Source organism: Entelurus aequoreus, linkage group LG27 (genome assembly GCF_033978785.1).
Source record: "Entelurus aequoreus isolate RoL-2023_Sb linkage group LG27, RoL_Eaeq_v1.1, whole genome shotgun sequence".
NCBI classification, from domain to species: domain Eukaryota; kingdom Metazoa; phylum Chordata; class Actinopteri; order Syngnathiformes; family Syngnathidae; genus Entelurus; species Entelurus aequoreus.
Genome location: NC_084757.1, coordinates 32,994,707 through 33,008,552, shown reverse-complemented (window position 1 = coordinate 33,008,552; position 13,846 = coordinate 32,994,707). Strand labels below are relative to the sequence as shown.

Genomic DNA, 13,846 nt, shown 5'->3' with positions numbered 1-13,846 from the left:
CGTGATCCCAATGTGCAGATGACAGCGTGCAGGTAAAAAGGTATCTAATGCTTAAACCAAAAATAAACCAAAGGTGAGTGCCGCTAAGAAAAGGCATTGAAGCTTAAGGAAGGCTATGCAGAATGAAACTAAAACTGAACTGGCTGCAAAGTAAACAAAAACAGAATGCTGGACGACAGCAAAGACTTACAGCGTGTGGAGCAGACAGCGTCCACAAAGTACATCCGAACATGACATGACAATCAACAATGTCCCCGCAAAGAAGGATTAAAAACAACTGAAATATTCTTGATTGCTAAAACAGGTGCGGGTAATACATGGAACTTCTACAGGAAAATACCAACAAAACATGAAAAGCCACCAAAATAGGAGCGCAAGACAAGAACTAAAACACTACACACAGGAAGACACCAAAAAACTCCAAATAAGTCACGGCGTGATGTGACAGTACTTTGAGACAAGCGCGATAGTGATGCGAGAACAACTTTTTATTGTCAATATCAGCTGCTGAGTTTCATTTTTTTAATGATGTCTGCTGGTGGTGTGCCTCCACATTTTTTTCAATGGAAAAAAATGTGCCTTGGCTCACAAAACGTTGAAAAACACTGCCCTAAGGTGCATGGCAGCAAAATTGGCCAAAAAAGTTAGCATGCGCCAATTACAAACTTGTATGACCCTGAGGTAAATATCAAACATATCACAACAGTCACTGACGAGGGACATTTTGTCTTCCTTGACTCTTGTACAAGTCTACAAAATAGTTGATTGCACGCATGACTAGAATTTGTAATTCTGGTAGAAATGTCCAGGGTGAGTGGAGTGTGTTGGAACCGTTCGGAATATTTGAAGAGAGGTTTGTATATTTCCCATTCATTGTCAATGGGGAGAAAATTACTGGAAATGCCAGGAAAACTAAATGGTTTGTGTTCGACTTATGTGAAGAGCGGTGTGGGTGGATGGTTGAAGTGTCGGAAGCTGGTAAAAAAAAAATGGTGCAACATTTGGGGCATTGTACAAAACCCAAACCCAGTGAAGTTGTCATGTTGTGTAAATGGTAAATAAAAACAGAATACAATGATTTGCAAATCCTTTTCAACTTATATTCAATTGAATAGACCGCAAAGACAAGATATTTCATGTTCACACTTAGAAACTCGGTTTTTTTTTTGCAAATAATCATTAACTTAGAATTTGCAAAAAAGTTGTCATGTGGGCATTTTTACCACTGTGTTACATGGCCTTTCCTTTTAACAACACTCAGTAAAGGTTTGGGAACTGAGGAGACACATTTTTGAAGCTTCTCAGGTGGAATTCTTTCCCATTCTTGCTTGATGTACAGCTTAAGTTGTTCAACAGTCCGGGGGTCTCCCTTGTGCTATTTTAGGCTTCATAATGCGCCACACATTTTCAATGGGAGACAGGTCTGGACTACAGGCAGGCCAGTCTAGTACCCGCACTCTTTTACTATGAAGCCACGTTGATGTAACACGTGGCTTGGCATTGTCTTACTGAAATAAGCAGGGGCGTCCATGGTAACGTTGTTTGGATGGCAACACATGTTGCACCAAAACCTGTATATACCTTTCAGCATTAATGGTGCCTTCACAGATGTGTAAGTTACCCATGTCTTGGGCACTAATACACCCCCATACCATCACACATGCTGGCTTTTACACTTTGCGCCTATAACAATCCGGATGGTTCTTTTCCTCTTTGGTCCGGAGGACACGACGTCCACAGTTTCCAAAAACAATTTGAAATGTGGACTCGTCAAAACCACAGAACACTTTTCTACTTTGTATCAGTCCATCTTAGATGAGCTCGGGCCCAGCGAAGCCGGCGGCGTTTCTGGGTGTTGTTGATAAATGGCTTTCGCTTTGCATAGTAAAGTTTTAACTTGCACTTACAGATGTAGCGACCAACTGTAGTTACTGACAGCGGGTTTCTGAGGTGTTCCTGAGCCCATGTGGTGATATCCTTTACACACTGATGTCGCTTGTTGATGCAGTACAGCCTGAGGAATGGAAGGTCACGGGTATTGCCGCTTACGTGCAGTGATTTCTCCAGATTCTCTGAACCTTTTGATGATATTACGGAGCGTAGATGGTGAAATCCCTAAATTCCTTGCAATAGCTGGTTGAGAAATGTTGTTCTTAAACTGTTGGGCAATTTGCTCACGCATTTGTTGACAAAGTGGTGACCCTCGCCCCATCCTTGTTTGTGAATGACTGAGCATTTCATGGAAGCTGCTTTTATACCCAATCATGGCACCCACCTGTTCCCAATTAGCCTGCTCACCTGTGGGATGGTACAAATAAGTGTTTGATGAGCAGTCCTCAACTTTATCAGTCTTTTTTGCCACTTGTGCCAGCTTTTTTGAAACATGTTGCAGGCATCAAATTCCAAATGAGCTAATATTTGCAAAAAATAACAATGTTTTCCAGTTGGAAGGTTAAATATCTTGTCTTTGCAGTCTATTCAATTGAATATAAGTTGAAAAGGATTTGCAAAATCATTTAATTCTGTTTTTATTTACCATTTACACAACGTGACAACTTCACTGCTTTTGGGGTTTGTAGGACAGATGTGTTGATGACTGTCCTAATAAGTTTCTGTGGTTCTCTCACACGTTTCCATCGCTTCTTCTCTTCTGTGTAAAGAATAGCCAAAGAAAAAGTGTCTTATTTGAGAGCCAAATGTTGCCAAAAGTGTTCAGTTGACCTTGAAGCTGTGTACTGAAACCTTGTGGTGTCCTTGAAGACCCACCAAGAACAAGGGCGCTCCTACAAGGAAGTGTGTGCGCCCGTCATCGAGCGCCTGCGCTTCCTCTTCAACGAGCTGCGTCCGGCGGTGAGCAACGACCTGTCCATCGTGTCCAAGATCAAGCTGCTGAGCTCCCAGCCACGCTGGCGGAGGATCGCACAGAAACTCATACGGGAGCGCCGGAAGAAAAGAGGTAGTGGCGTGCACTCACGGGTGCTTTTGGTCCCAAGTGGTCCTCATGTTTTCTTCTGTGTAGGGTCTAAGAAGTCCAGTGGTGTGGAGGAGGCCAAGCTGGAGAATGAAGGAACCATAGAAGAAGACGCTAACATCAGCCCCACGCCTCCAGATAGGAAATCACCCACAAGCAAGACAGCCAAGGTACTTTTTTAATATATAATGTGTAGATATAGAGATAGTGGATCATTGATCCACATGAGGAGCTGAAATAGACGTAGAGATAAAGAGTTGATTTATTTTTTATCAGGCATTTTCTGTTACAGACTAACACACTATGGTAATAAAATTATTCTTTGTTGTAAATGTATTGGTATTTATTTTTATGCTATTGTTAATGCTTGTAAGGCTACAATGTTATTTTTTCAAATCATTTGAGTCGTTACAAATTAGAATTGCCCCTAAATCGATTTTTTTTTTATTTAAAAAAAAAATGTTTTCCCTTTTTTAAATCTTTTAAGAATTGTTACAAATAAGAATTGCGATTCATTCGAAAATTTGTGGGGGGGGGTTTGAGACCCCTAAATCGATTTTTTATTTTTTTTAATAGATTAAAAATTGTTACAAATAAGAAATGCGATTTATTCAGAAATCAATGTTTTTTTTGACATCCCTAATTAAATTTTTGATTTTTAAATTTTTTTTTATTAAGAATTGTTACGAATACGAAATGCGATTTTTTTCGAAAATCAATGTTGATTTTTTTGACATCTCTAACTCGATTTGAGGTTTTTTTTTAATGGATTAAGAATTGTCACAAATAAATGGATTAAGAATTTTTAGAAATAAGAAATATGATTTATTCCAAAATTAATGTTTTTTTTTTGTTTTTTTTACAGAAATAAAAATTGCGATTAATTAGAAAATAGATTTTTATTTTTTGACTTCCCTACAATTTATACACATTTTTTACCTTGAGGGAAGTGTGGTCAGAGAGATCCGGAAGGGTTTCACTCATAAAAATGTTAAAAAATAATTGATATTATTTTATTTCATTTTATTATATTTATTTAATGCTTAAATCTCCAGATCAACTTCCGGTCTGTCGATGAAAAGTTTAAGTTTTTTAAGTTTTTATGTTTTTTTTGTCAACCCCTATTTTCTATGGCAAAACTACACAATGTATCAAAGTGGAATATTTGATGTGAAATAATTGGAGCCTTAAATAGGTCAATAATTGATTATAATTCATTATTATTTGAGCAATGACAGTTGTATAAAATAAAATAAAAATCCCGCAAAAATTGTCAAAAATCCAAGTGTTAAAATCATACATTAATTTTATTTTTAAATCTTTAGAACAACTTCAAATCTATTCATCGATTTTAATGTTTTTATTATTTTTAAAAAAAATGTTTTTTAGTTTTTTAGTTTTATTCACATTTTGCCAAAAACTACTTTGTTTTTAATATGGCAAACAGACAAAATATGCAATATTTACCCCAAAAATATGTCAAAGTGGAATATTTGTATACTTGAATAGGTCAATAATTCATAATATTGATTATGATTCATTAATTATTTGAGCAAGGACAGTTTAAAAAAATAAAAATAACAATATTTCAAAAATTGTCAGTGATCCAAAAGGGCCCCACTTATAAGGTGTTAATAATAAATAATACATTTATTTTATTTTTAAATCTCTAGATCAACTTCAGATCTATCCGTCGATTTTATGTTCTTATTTAGTTTTTTTGTTTTATTCACTTTTTGCCAAATAAAACGTTGTCTTTAATATGACAAACACACAAAATATGCAATATTTCCCACCAAAATGTTTAAGTGAAATATTTTGATACTTAAATAGGTCAAAAATTCATAACATTGATTATGATTCATTATTATTTGAGCAATGACAATTTTATAAAATACAAAAAAAATATTGCAAAAATGTTCAGGGATCCAAAAGGGCCCCACTTATAAAAGTGTTAAAAATAAATGATACATTTATTTTATATTAAAATCACTAGAACAACTTCACATCTATTCGTCGATTTTAAGCTTTTCTAAAATGTTATGTTTTTATTTAGTTTTTTTGTTTTATGCACTTTTTGCCAAATAAAACTTTGTTTTTAATATGACAAACACACAACATATGTAATATTTTCCCCCAAAAAATGTCAAAGTGGAATATTTGAATACTTGAATAGCTCAATAATTCATACCAACAATGACTATGATTCATTATTATTTGAGCTACGACAGTTTTATAAAATACAAAAAAAATATTGCAAAAATTTTCAGGGATCCAAAAGGGCCCCACTTATAAAAGTGTTAAAAATAAATCATACATTTATTTAATTTTTAAACCTCTAGATCAACTTCAGATGTATCCGTTGATTTGATGTTTTTATTACTTTTTTTAATGTTTTTATTTAGTTTTTTTGTTTTATGCCCTTTTTGCCAAAGAAAACTTAGTTTTTTATATGGCAAACACACAAAATATGCAATATTTTCCCCAAAAATATGTCAAAGTGGAATATTTGAATACTTAAATAGGTCAATAATTCATAACATTGATTATGATTCATTATTATTTGAACAATGACAGTTTTATAAAATAAACTAAAAATCCCGCAAAAATTGTCCGGGATCAAAAGTGCCCCACTCATAAAAGTGTTAAAAATTAATCATACATTTATTTGATCATTAATTCTCTAGAACAACTTCCGATCTATCCGTCAATTTTAAGTTTTTATAAATATTTTTATGTGTTTATTTAGTTTTTTTGTTTTATGCACTTTTTGCTAAATACATTTTTTTTTTTAAATATGGCAAACACACAAAATATGCAATATTTTCCCCAAAAATATGTCAAAGTGGAATATTTGAATACTTAAATAGGTCAATAATTCATAACATTGATTATGATTCATTATTATTTGAACAATGATAGTTTTATAAAATAAAATAAAAATCCCGCAAAAATTGTCCAGTATCAAAAGTGCCCCACTCATAAAAGTGTTAAAAATAAATCATACAATTTATTTTATCATTAAATCTGTAGAACAACTTCCGATCTATCCGTCAATTTTACATTTTTATGTGTTTTTTTGTTTTATGCACTTTTTGCTAAATACATTTTTTTTTAAAAATATGGCAAACACACAAAATATGCAATATTTTCCCCAAAAATATGTCAAAGTGGAATATTTGAATACTTAAATATGTCAATAATTCATAACATTGATTATGATTCATTATTATTTGAACAATGATAGTTTTATAAAATAAAATACAAATCCCGCAAAAATTGTCAAGTATCAAAAGTGCCCCACTCATAAAAGTGTTAAAAATAAATCATACAATTTATTTTATCATTAAATCTGTAGAACAACTTCCGATCTATCCGTCAATTTTACATTTTTATGTGTTTTTTTGTTTTATGCACTTTTTGCCAAATACATTTTTTTTAAATATGGCAAACACACAAAATAATGCAATATTTTCCCCAAAAATATGTCAAAGTGGAATATTTGAATACTTAAATAGGTCAATAATTCATAACATTGATTACGATTCATTATTTTCTCAGCAATGACAGTTTTATAAAATGTTTGTTTTTTAATTCTGGGGGGGTAAGAGTAAATTATTGATCTTACTTATGTGTGGTATTAATATTATTGTCCCCCCCAACCCCAGCAGGACAAGTGGCAGCCTATCCTGAGCAGCGTGGACAACGTGCAGAAGTACCGCTGGCTGAAACACAGCGTCCACGGCCCCTTCCCCCAGTCCAGCCTCATGAGCAAGATCGTGGAGTTCGCCCTGAAGGAGGAGCCTCTGGACGTGGAGAAGATGAGGAAGTGTCTCCTCAAGCAGGTGACGCTGCAAATAAGGCCAACTTTGAAAAGAGGCCACAAAAGCTGAACCTTTGACATCCTAGCTGGAGCGGGCGGAGGTGAGGCTGGAGGGCATCGACACCATGTTGAAGTTGGCCTCCAAGAGCTTCCTGCTGCCCTCGGTGCAGTACGCCATGCTGTGTGGCTGGCAGAGGGTCATACCTGAAGGAACCAACATTGGGTAGGTACTTGTTTCCCATCCAGCGTCACTTCCAAGCTCTGCCTTGTTAAGCCCGGCTTCTGTTTTCAGAGAGCCTCTTTCAGACTGCCTGAAGGATGTGGATTTGATCCCTCCCTTCAACCGCATGCTCCTGGAAGTCACCTTCGGCAAGTTGTACTCCTGGGCCATCCACAACGTTCGCCACATCCTGCTGGAAGCCAGCGCACGCTTCAAAGAGCTCGGTAAGCCTCCGTTTACCAACTGAGTTGGCTCTTGAACAGTAAATGGAGAACTTTGTATTTCTCCACTAGAAACAATGAGAATATGAATAATGGCTTTGTACGCTTAACACTTACAATATAAAGTGCTCTACAGCAGTGTTTTTCAACCTTTTTTTCATTTAAAAAATCCTGAGGCACACCACCAGCAGAAATGGTTAAAAAATGTAACTCAGCAGCCGATATTGACAGTAAAAAGTCGCAATTGTTGGATATGAATTCAAACCATAACCAAGCATGCATCACTATAGCTCTTGTCTCAAAGTAGGTGTACTGTCACCACCTGTCACATCATACCGTGACTTATTTTGAGTTTGTTGCTGTTTTCCTGTGTGTAGTGTTTTACTTCTTGTCTTGCGCACCTATTTTGGTGACTTTTCCTGTTGCAGTTTCATGTCTTCCTTGAGCGCTATTCCCCGTACCTGCTTTGTTTTAGCAATCAAAAATATTGAGGTTCAATCAATCAATCATCAATCAATGTTTATTTATATAGCCCTAAATCACAAGTGTCTCAAAGGGCTGTACAAGCCACAACGACATCCTCGGTACAGAGCCCACATACGGGCAAGGAAAAACTCACCCCAGTGGGACGTCGGTGAATGACTATGAGAAACCTTGGAGAGGACCGCATATGTGGGTAACCCCCCTCCTCTAGGGGAGACCGAAAGCAACGGATGTCGAGTGGGTCTGACATAACATTGTGAAAGTCCAGTCCACAGTGGATCCAACACATCAGCGGGAGTCCAGTCCACAGCGGGGCCAACAGGAAACCATCCCGAGCGGAGACGGGTCAGCAGCGCAGAGATGTCCCCAACCGATGCACAGGCTAGTGGTCCACCCGGGGTCCCGGCTCTGGACAGCCAGCACTTCATCCATGGCCACCGGACCTATGCAACTCCCCCTCGCAAGGGACAGGGGAGAAGAGGAGAGAAGAAAAGAAACGGCAGATCAACTGGTCTAAAAAAGGGGGGTCTATTTAAAGGCTAGATTATACAAATGAGTTTTAAGATGGGACTTAAATGCTTCTACTGAGGTAGCATCTCTAACTGTTACCGGGAGGGCATTCCAGAGTACTGGAGCCCGAATAGAAAACGCTCTATAGCCCGCAGACTTTTTTTTGGCTCTGGGAATCACTAATAAGCCGGAGTTCTTTGAACGCAGATTTCTTGTCGGGACATATGGTACAATACAATCGGCGAGATAGGCTGGAGCTAAACCGTGTAATATTTTATACGTAAGTAGTAAAACCTTAAAGTCGCATCTTAAGTGCACAGGAAGCCAGTGCAGGTGAGCCAGTATAGGCGTAATATGATCAAACTTTCTTGTTTTTGTCAAAAGCCTTGCAGCCGCATTTTGTACCAACTGTAATCTTTTAATGCTAGACATAGGGAGGCCCGAAAATAATACGTTACAGTAATCGAGACGAGACGTAACGAACGCATGAATAATGATCTCAGCGTCGCTAGTGGACAAGATGGAACGAATTTTAGCGATATTACGGAGATGAAAGAAGGCCGTTTTAGTAACACTCTTAATGTGTGACTCAAACGAGAGAGTTGGGTGGAAGATAATACCCAGATTCTTTACCGAGTCTCCTTGTTTAATTGTTTGGTTGTCAAATGTTAAGGTGGTATTATTAAATAGATGTTGGTGTCTAGCAGGACCGATAATCAGCATTTCCGTTTTCTTAGCGTTGAGTTGCAAAAAGTTAGCGGACATCCATTGTTTAATTTCATTAAGACAGTTGTTGTAAAGTTGTTGCTATCCTTCTTTGTGGTGACATTGTTGATTGTCATGTCGTGTTCGGGTGTGGCTGTAAGTCTTTGCTGTCGTCCAGCATTCTGTTTTTTAGATTCGTTCCCTAAGCTTCAATGCCTTTTCTTAGCGGCACTCGCCTTTTGTTTATTTTTTGGTTTTAGCATTAGATACCTTTTCACCTGCATGCTGCCTCCCACTGTCGTCTGCATACTGGGATCACGACAAACCATGTTTCCGACATCTACAAAGCAATTAGCTACCGGCTGCCACGTACTGATATGGAAGAGTATAACATTGTTACGCTGCCGAGCTCTAGACAGCACCGACACTCAACAACAACACATCATTTGCAGACTATAATTAATTGTTTGCAAAAAATATTTTTAACTCCAAATAGGTGAAATTACATAATCTCCTACGGCACACCTGACTGTATCTAACTAGTGGTTGAAAAACACTGCTCTACAGTACTGTGTGTCAAACATAACAAGGACGTGATGGATCAGCTTTCTCTTTATTTTTGGAATGTTGCCTATCGTTCACAGTCATTATGAGAGACAAGACAAACATTTTTGTGCATTCCATATAAAAATGGGCTCGTTCTTGGTGGCTAGCAAAGCAGCTAATGTGATTCTAGCCCTAAATCACTTTAAACAATTTACCTTAAAGGCACCGCCTTTGCGTGCCGGCCCAATCACATAATATCTACGGCTTTTCACACACACGAGTGAATGCAATCATACTTGGTCAACAGCCATACAGGTCACACTGAGGGTGACCGTATTTAAACAACTTTAACACCGTTACAAATATGCGCCACACTGTGAACCCACACCAAACAAGAATGACAAACACCACATAAACACAACAGAACAAATACCCAGAACCCCTTGCAGCACTAACTCTTCCAGGATGCTACAATATACATCCCACAATATGGCAAACACACAAAATATGAAATATTTTCCCCAAAAATACATCAAAGTTCTAACATTGAAAAGTTTTCCAATAAAGGGTTTTGTAAATCCAGGTTCCACACTACTTTGATTTGAGGTGTTTTTGTCTCCCGAGCAGGGGTGCAGCCGGTCCCTCTGCAGACCATCACCAACGAAAACCCGGCTGGACCGAGCCTGGGCACCATTCCTCAGGCCCGCTTCCTGCTGGCCATGATACACATGCTGTCCCTCAAACATGGCGCCAACAGTCTGAGTCTGCTGCTCAACTCTGGCGTACTGGCCCTCACGCAGAGCGTCCTCAGACTCATCGGTGAGTCATGTGACCACACCTCCGTTATAACACTGACACCGACATTGGAACCTTGAGTGTTGGCCGATATCGATTGATCCCATACGATATCTAGAAGTGTCATGCATACTTTTTTAGGGGTGCCTGAAAATGATTGTTACTGGATACTTTGTAAAACTGCCTTGGAGACTTTGTATGTGTAAGTAATGTGTAACTATCATTATTTTGATACTTGTTTTTATTGACAAATGTGATGTTTTACACTGCAATATTGTTCAATGGTTATTACCTATGACTAGCTTGTGTGCTATTGTGTCGCCTATAGCCTAGCATGTTTCACTTTTGTAAATGACTTTACTGAAATAGAAGAAATTGTGTGCTTATTGGAGGACATTTAGATGGCTGTCCAGCTTTAGACAGGACTGCTTGTATCGCACATGATATCACACACAAGTAAACACGCTGCAGGATTGCTTGTATCACACATGATATCACACACAAGTAAACACGCTGCAGGACCGCATGCACAGCACATGATATCACACACAAGTAAACACGCTGCAGGATTGCTAGTATCGCACATGATATCACACACAAGTAAACACGCTGCAGGACTGCTTGTATTGCACATGATATCACACACAAGTAAACACGCTACAAGACCGCTTGTATCGCCCATGATATCACAGAAAGTAAACACGCTGCAGGTCTGCTTGTATTGTACATGATATCACACACAAGTAAACACGCTGCAGGACTACTTGTATCGCACATGATATCACACAAAAGTAAACACTCTGCAGGACTGCTTGTATCGCACATGATATCACACACAAATAAACACGCTGCAGTACTGCTTGTATCGCAAATGATATCACACAAAAGTAAACACTCTGCAGGACTGCTTGTATCGCACATGATATCACACAAGTAAATACGCTGCAGGACTGCTTGTACAGCACATGATATCACACACAAGTAAACACTCTGCAGGACTGCTTGTATCGCACATGATATCACAGAAAGTAAACACGCTGCAGGTCTGCTGGTATCGCACATGATATCACACACAAGTAAAGACCTCGCAGGACTGCTTGTATCACACATGATATCACACACAAGCAAACAGGCTGCATTACTGCTTGTATTGCACAGGATATCACACACAAGTAAACATGTTGTAGGACTGTTTGTGTCGCACATGATATCACACACAAGTAAACACTTTGCAGGACTGCTTGTATCGCACATGATATCACACACAAGTAAACATGCTGCAGGACCGCTTGTATCGCACATGATATCACACACAAGTAAAGACGCTTCAGGACTGCTTGTATCGCACATGATATCACACACAAGTAAAGACGTTGCAGGACTGCTTATATCGCACATGATATTACACACACAAGTAAACACGTTGCAGGACTGTTTGTATTGCGCATGATATCACACACAAGTAAACACGCTGCAGGACTGCTCGTATCGCACATATCACCACACAAGTAAACACGTTGCAGGACTGCTTGTATCGCACATGATATCACACACAAGTAAACACGCTGCAGGACCGCTTGTACAGCACATAGTATCACACAAAGTAAACAAGCTGCAGGTCTGCTTGTATCGCACATGATATCACACACAAGTAAACACTCTGCAGGACTGCTTTTATATTACATGATATCACACAAGTAAACACTCGGCAGGACTGCTTTTATATTACATGCTATCACACACAACTAAACATGTTGCAAGACTGCTTGTATCGCACATCCTATAACACACAACTAAACACATTGCAGAACAGCTAGTATCGCACATGATATCACACATATCACCATGGAAGCTGATATCATCAGTATGGGATGGGGTTACCCCTCATAAAAATGGTGGCTGTGATGTGAGGGCTGCACTGCACTCACCTTAGTGAGAGCTGGTAGTTTCCTGCATGACAGCCAGGTGTGTCCTTGGTCCAGGGCCCAGCACAGACAGCAGCGAGGAGGACCTGAATCTGTCAGCACACGAAGGCTCAGCCACCGTGCTGGAAGAGTCCAGGAAGGAAGCTGCGCCCACCCCTGTTCCTGCATCTGGTCCAGAGCTGGCAGCCATGATGAAAATAGGCACCAGGGTGATGAGGGGAGTCGACTGGAAGTGGGGAGATCAGGTACCATAGTTACAATATATTAGTACTGGATGTGATTGGATGATGCAGGTGGAGCCAACATTGGAACCATCCTGAAATCCACCATCTTGCCCTTGTGCCAAGTCTTGTTAGTTCAACCAATCCCTGTGAATTATGTGCCACGCACCTTTGTGTAATGTCTGCAACTGTCCTGCACCTTTTGGTAATGTCTGCAACTGTCCTGCACTTTTTGGCCTATCAGCATGAGCACCCGCTCAAACAGTCCTTCAGTGGGACTCAGCAGCACCACCTGTCGTTGCAGAGTGACAATTACAGGTGCTCTACAGGTGCAAGTGTGTGGGTCACCGTGCAGGAACAAATATTACTGGCTAAAGTTTAACTTGCAGAAAATAGTTTTTTTATTGAAAAAATATTTCTTTTTACCTGAGAATACTTTTGTTTATTTGAAGAAAATTGTTTTTTTTAATTGAAAAAATATTTATTTTTACCTGAGAATCGATTTTTTTATTTGAAGAACAGGTTTTTTTTTATTACATTTTTTTTAATTTTTACCTGAGAATCATTTGAAAAAATATTTATTTTTTACCTGAGAATCGTCTTTTTATTTGAAGAAAATTGTTTTTATACTTTATACTTATACTTTTTTAAATTTGCACAATGTTTTATTTTACTTGCGATTAATTTTTTATTTACAGAATCGTTTTTTTTAAACTTGCCATTAATTTGTTTATTTGCAGAAAATAGTTTTTTTACTTGCAAATATTTTTTTTATTTAAAGAAATTTTTTTTTTTTTTAACTTGCAAATCATTTTTTACATGCAGAAAATCATTTTTTTAACTTGCTAATTGTTTTTTCAATTGGAAAAAAATTAAATGTTTTTTTTAATTGAAGAAAAAAAAAATCTACCTGCAAATAGTTGTTTTACTTGAGGAAAAAAATTATTATACTTGCAAATCATTTTCTTTGCAGAAAATTGTTTTTATACTTGCAAATATTTTTTTATTTGCCTAAAATAGTTTTTTTTTTACTTGCAAAAAAAATGTTTTATTCCCATACATTTCTTTTTTTTACTTGCATATTTTTCTTTTAATTGAGAAAAAGTTTTTTTTCACTTTATATTTGTTTTTTTTACTTGAAGAAATTTTTTTTTTTCTACTTGCAAGTGGTTGTTTTACTTGGATAAAATTGTTTCTTTACTTGGATAAAATTGTTTCTTTACTTGCAAATAATTTTTTTATTTGTAGAAAATCGTTTTTTTACTTGCAAATAATTTTTACATGCAGAAAATCTTTTTTTTTAACTTGCAAATTGTTTTTTCAATTGAAAAAAAAATTGTTTTTTTTACTTGAAAAAAAAAATTCTACCTGCAAATAGTTTAACTTGAGGAAAAAAAATGTTATACTTGCAAATAATTTTTTTTGC

The 13,846-nt window shown here is 37.4% G+C and overlaps 1 protein-coding gene across 1 annotated transcript in view; it reads left to right on the top strand.

Annotated features, from left to right (window-relative positions):
• The window catches only part of LOC133644113 (E3 ubiquitin-protein ligase HERC2-like), a 163,967-nt gene that overhangs the window by 80,245 nt on the left and 69,876 nt on the right, over positions 1-13,846 (top strand). Inside the window, exons 30-36 of the mRNA XM_062038431.1 lie at positions 2,761-2,956; positions 3,020-3,141; positions 6,640-6,816; positions 6,881-7,017; positions 7,087-7,238; positions 10,107-10,298; positions 12,257-12,444. Coding sequence (XP_061894415.1) covers positions 2,761-2,956; positions 3,020-3,141; positions 6,640-6,816; positions 6,881-7,017; positions 7,087-7,238; positions 10,107-10,298; positions 12,257-12,444 — 1,164 coding nt within the window. The remainder of the gene's footprint in view (positions 1-2,760; positions 2,957-3,019; positions 3,142-6,639; positions 6,817-6,880; positions 7,018-7,086; positions 7,239-10,106; positions 10,299-12,256; positions 12,445-13,846) is intronic.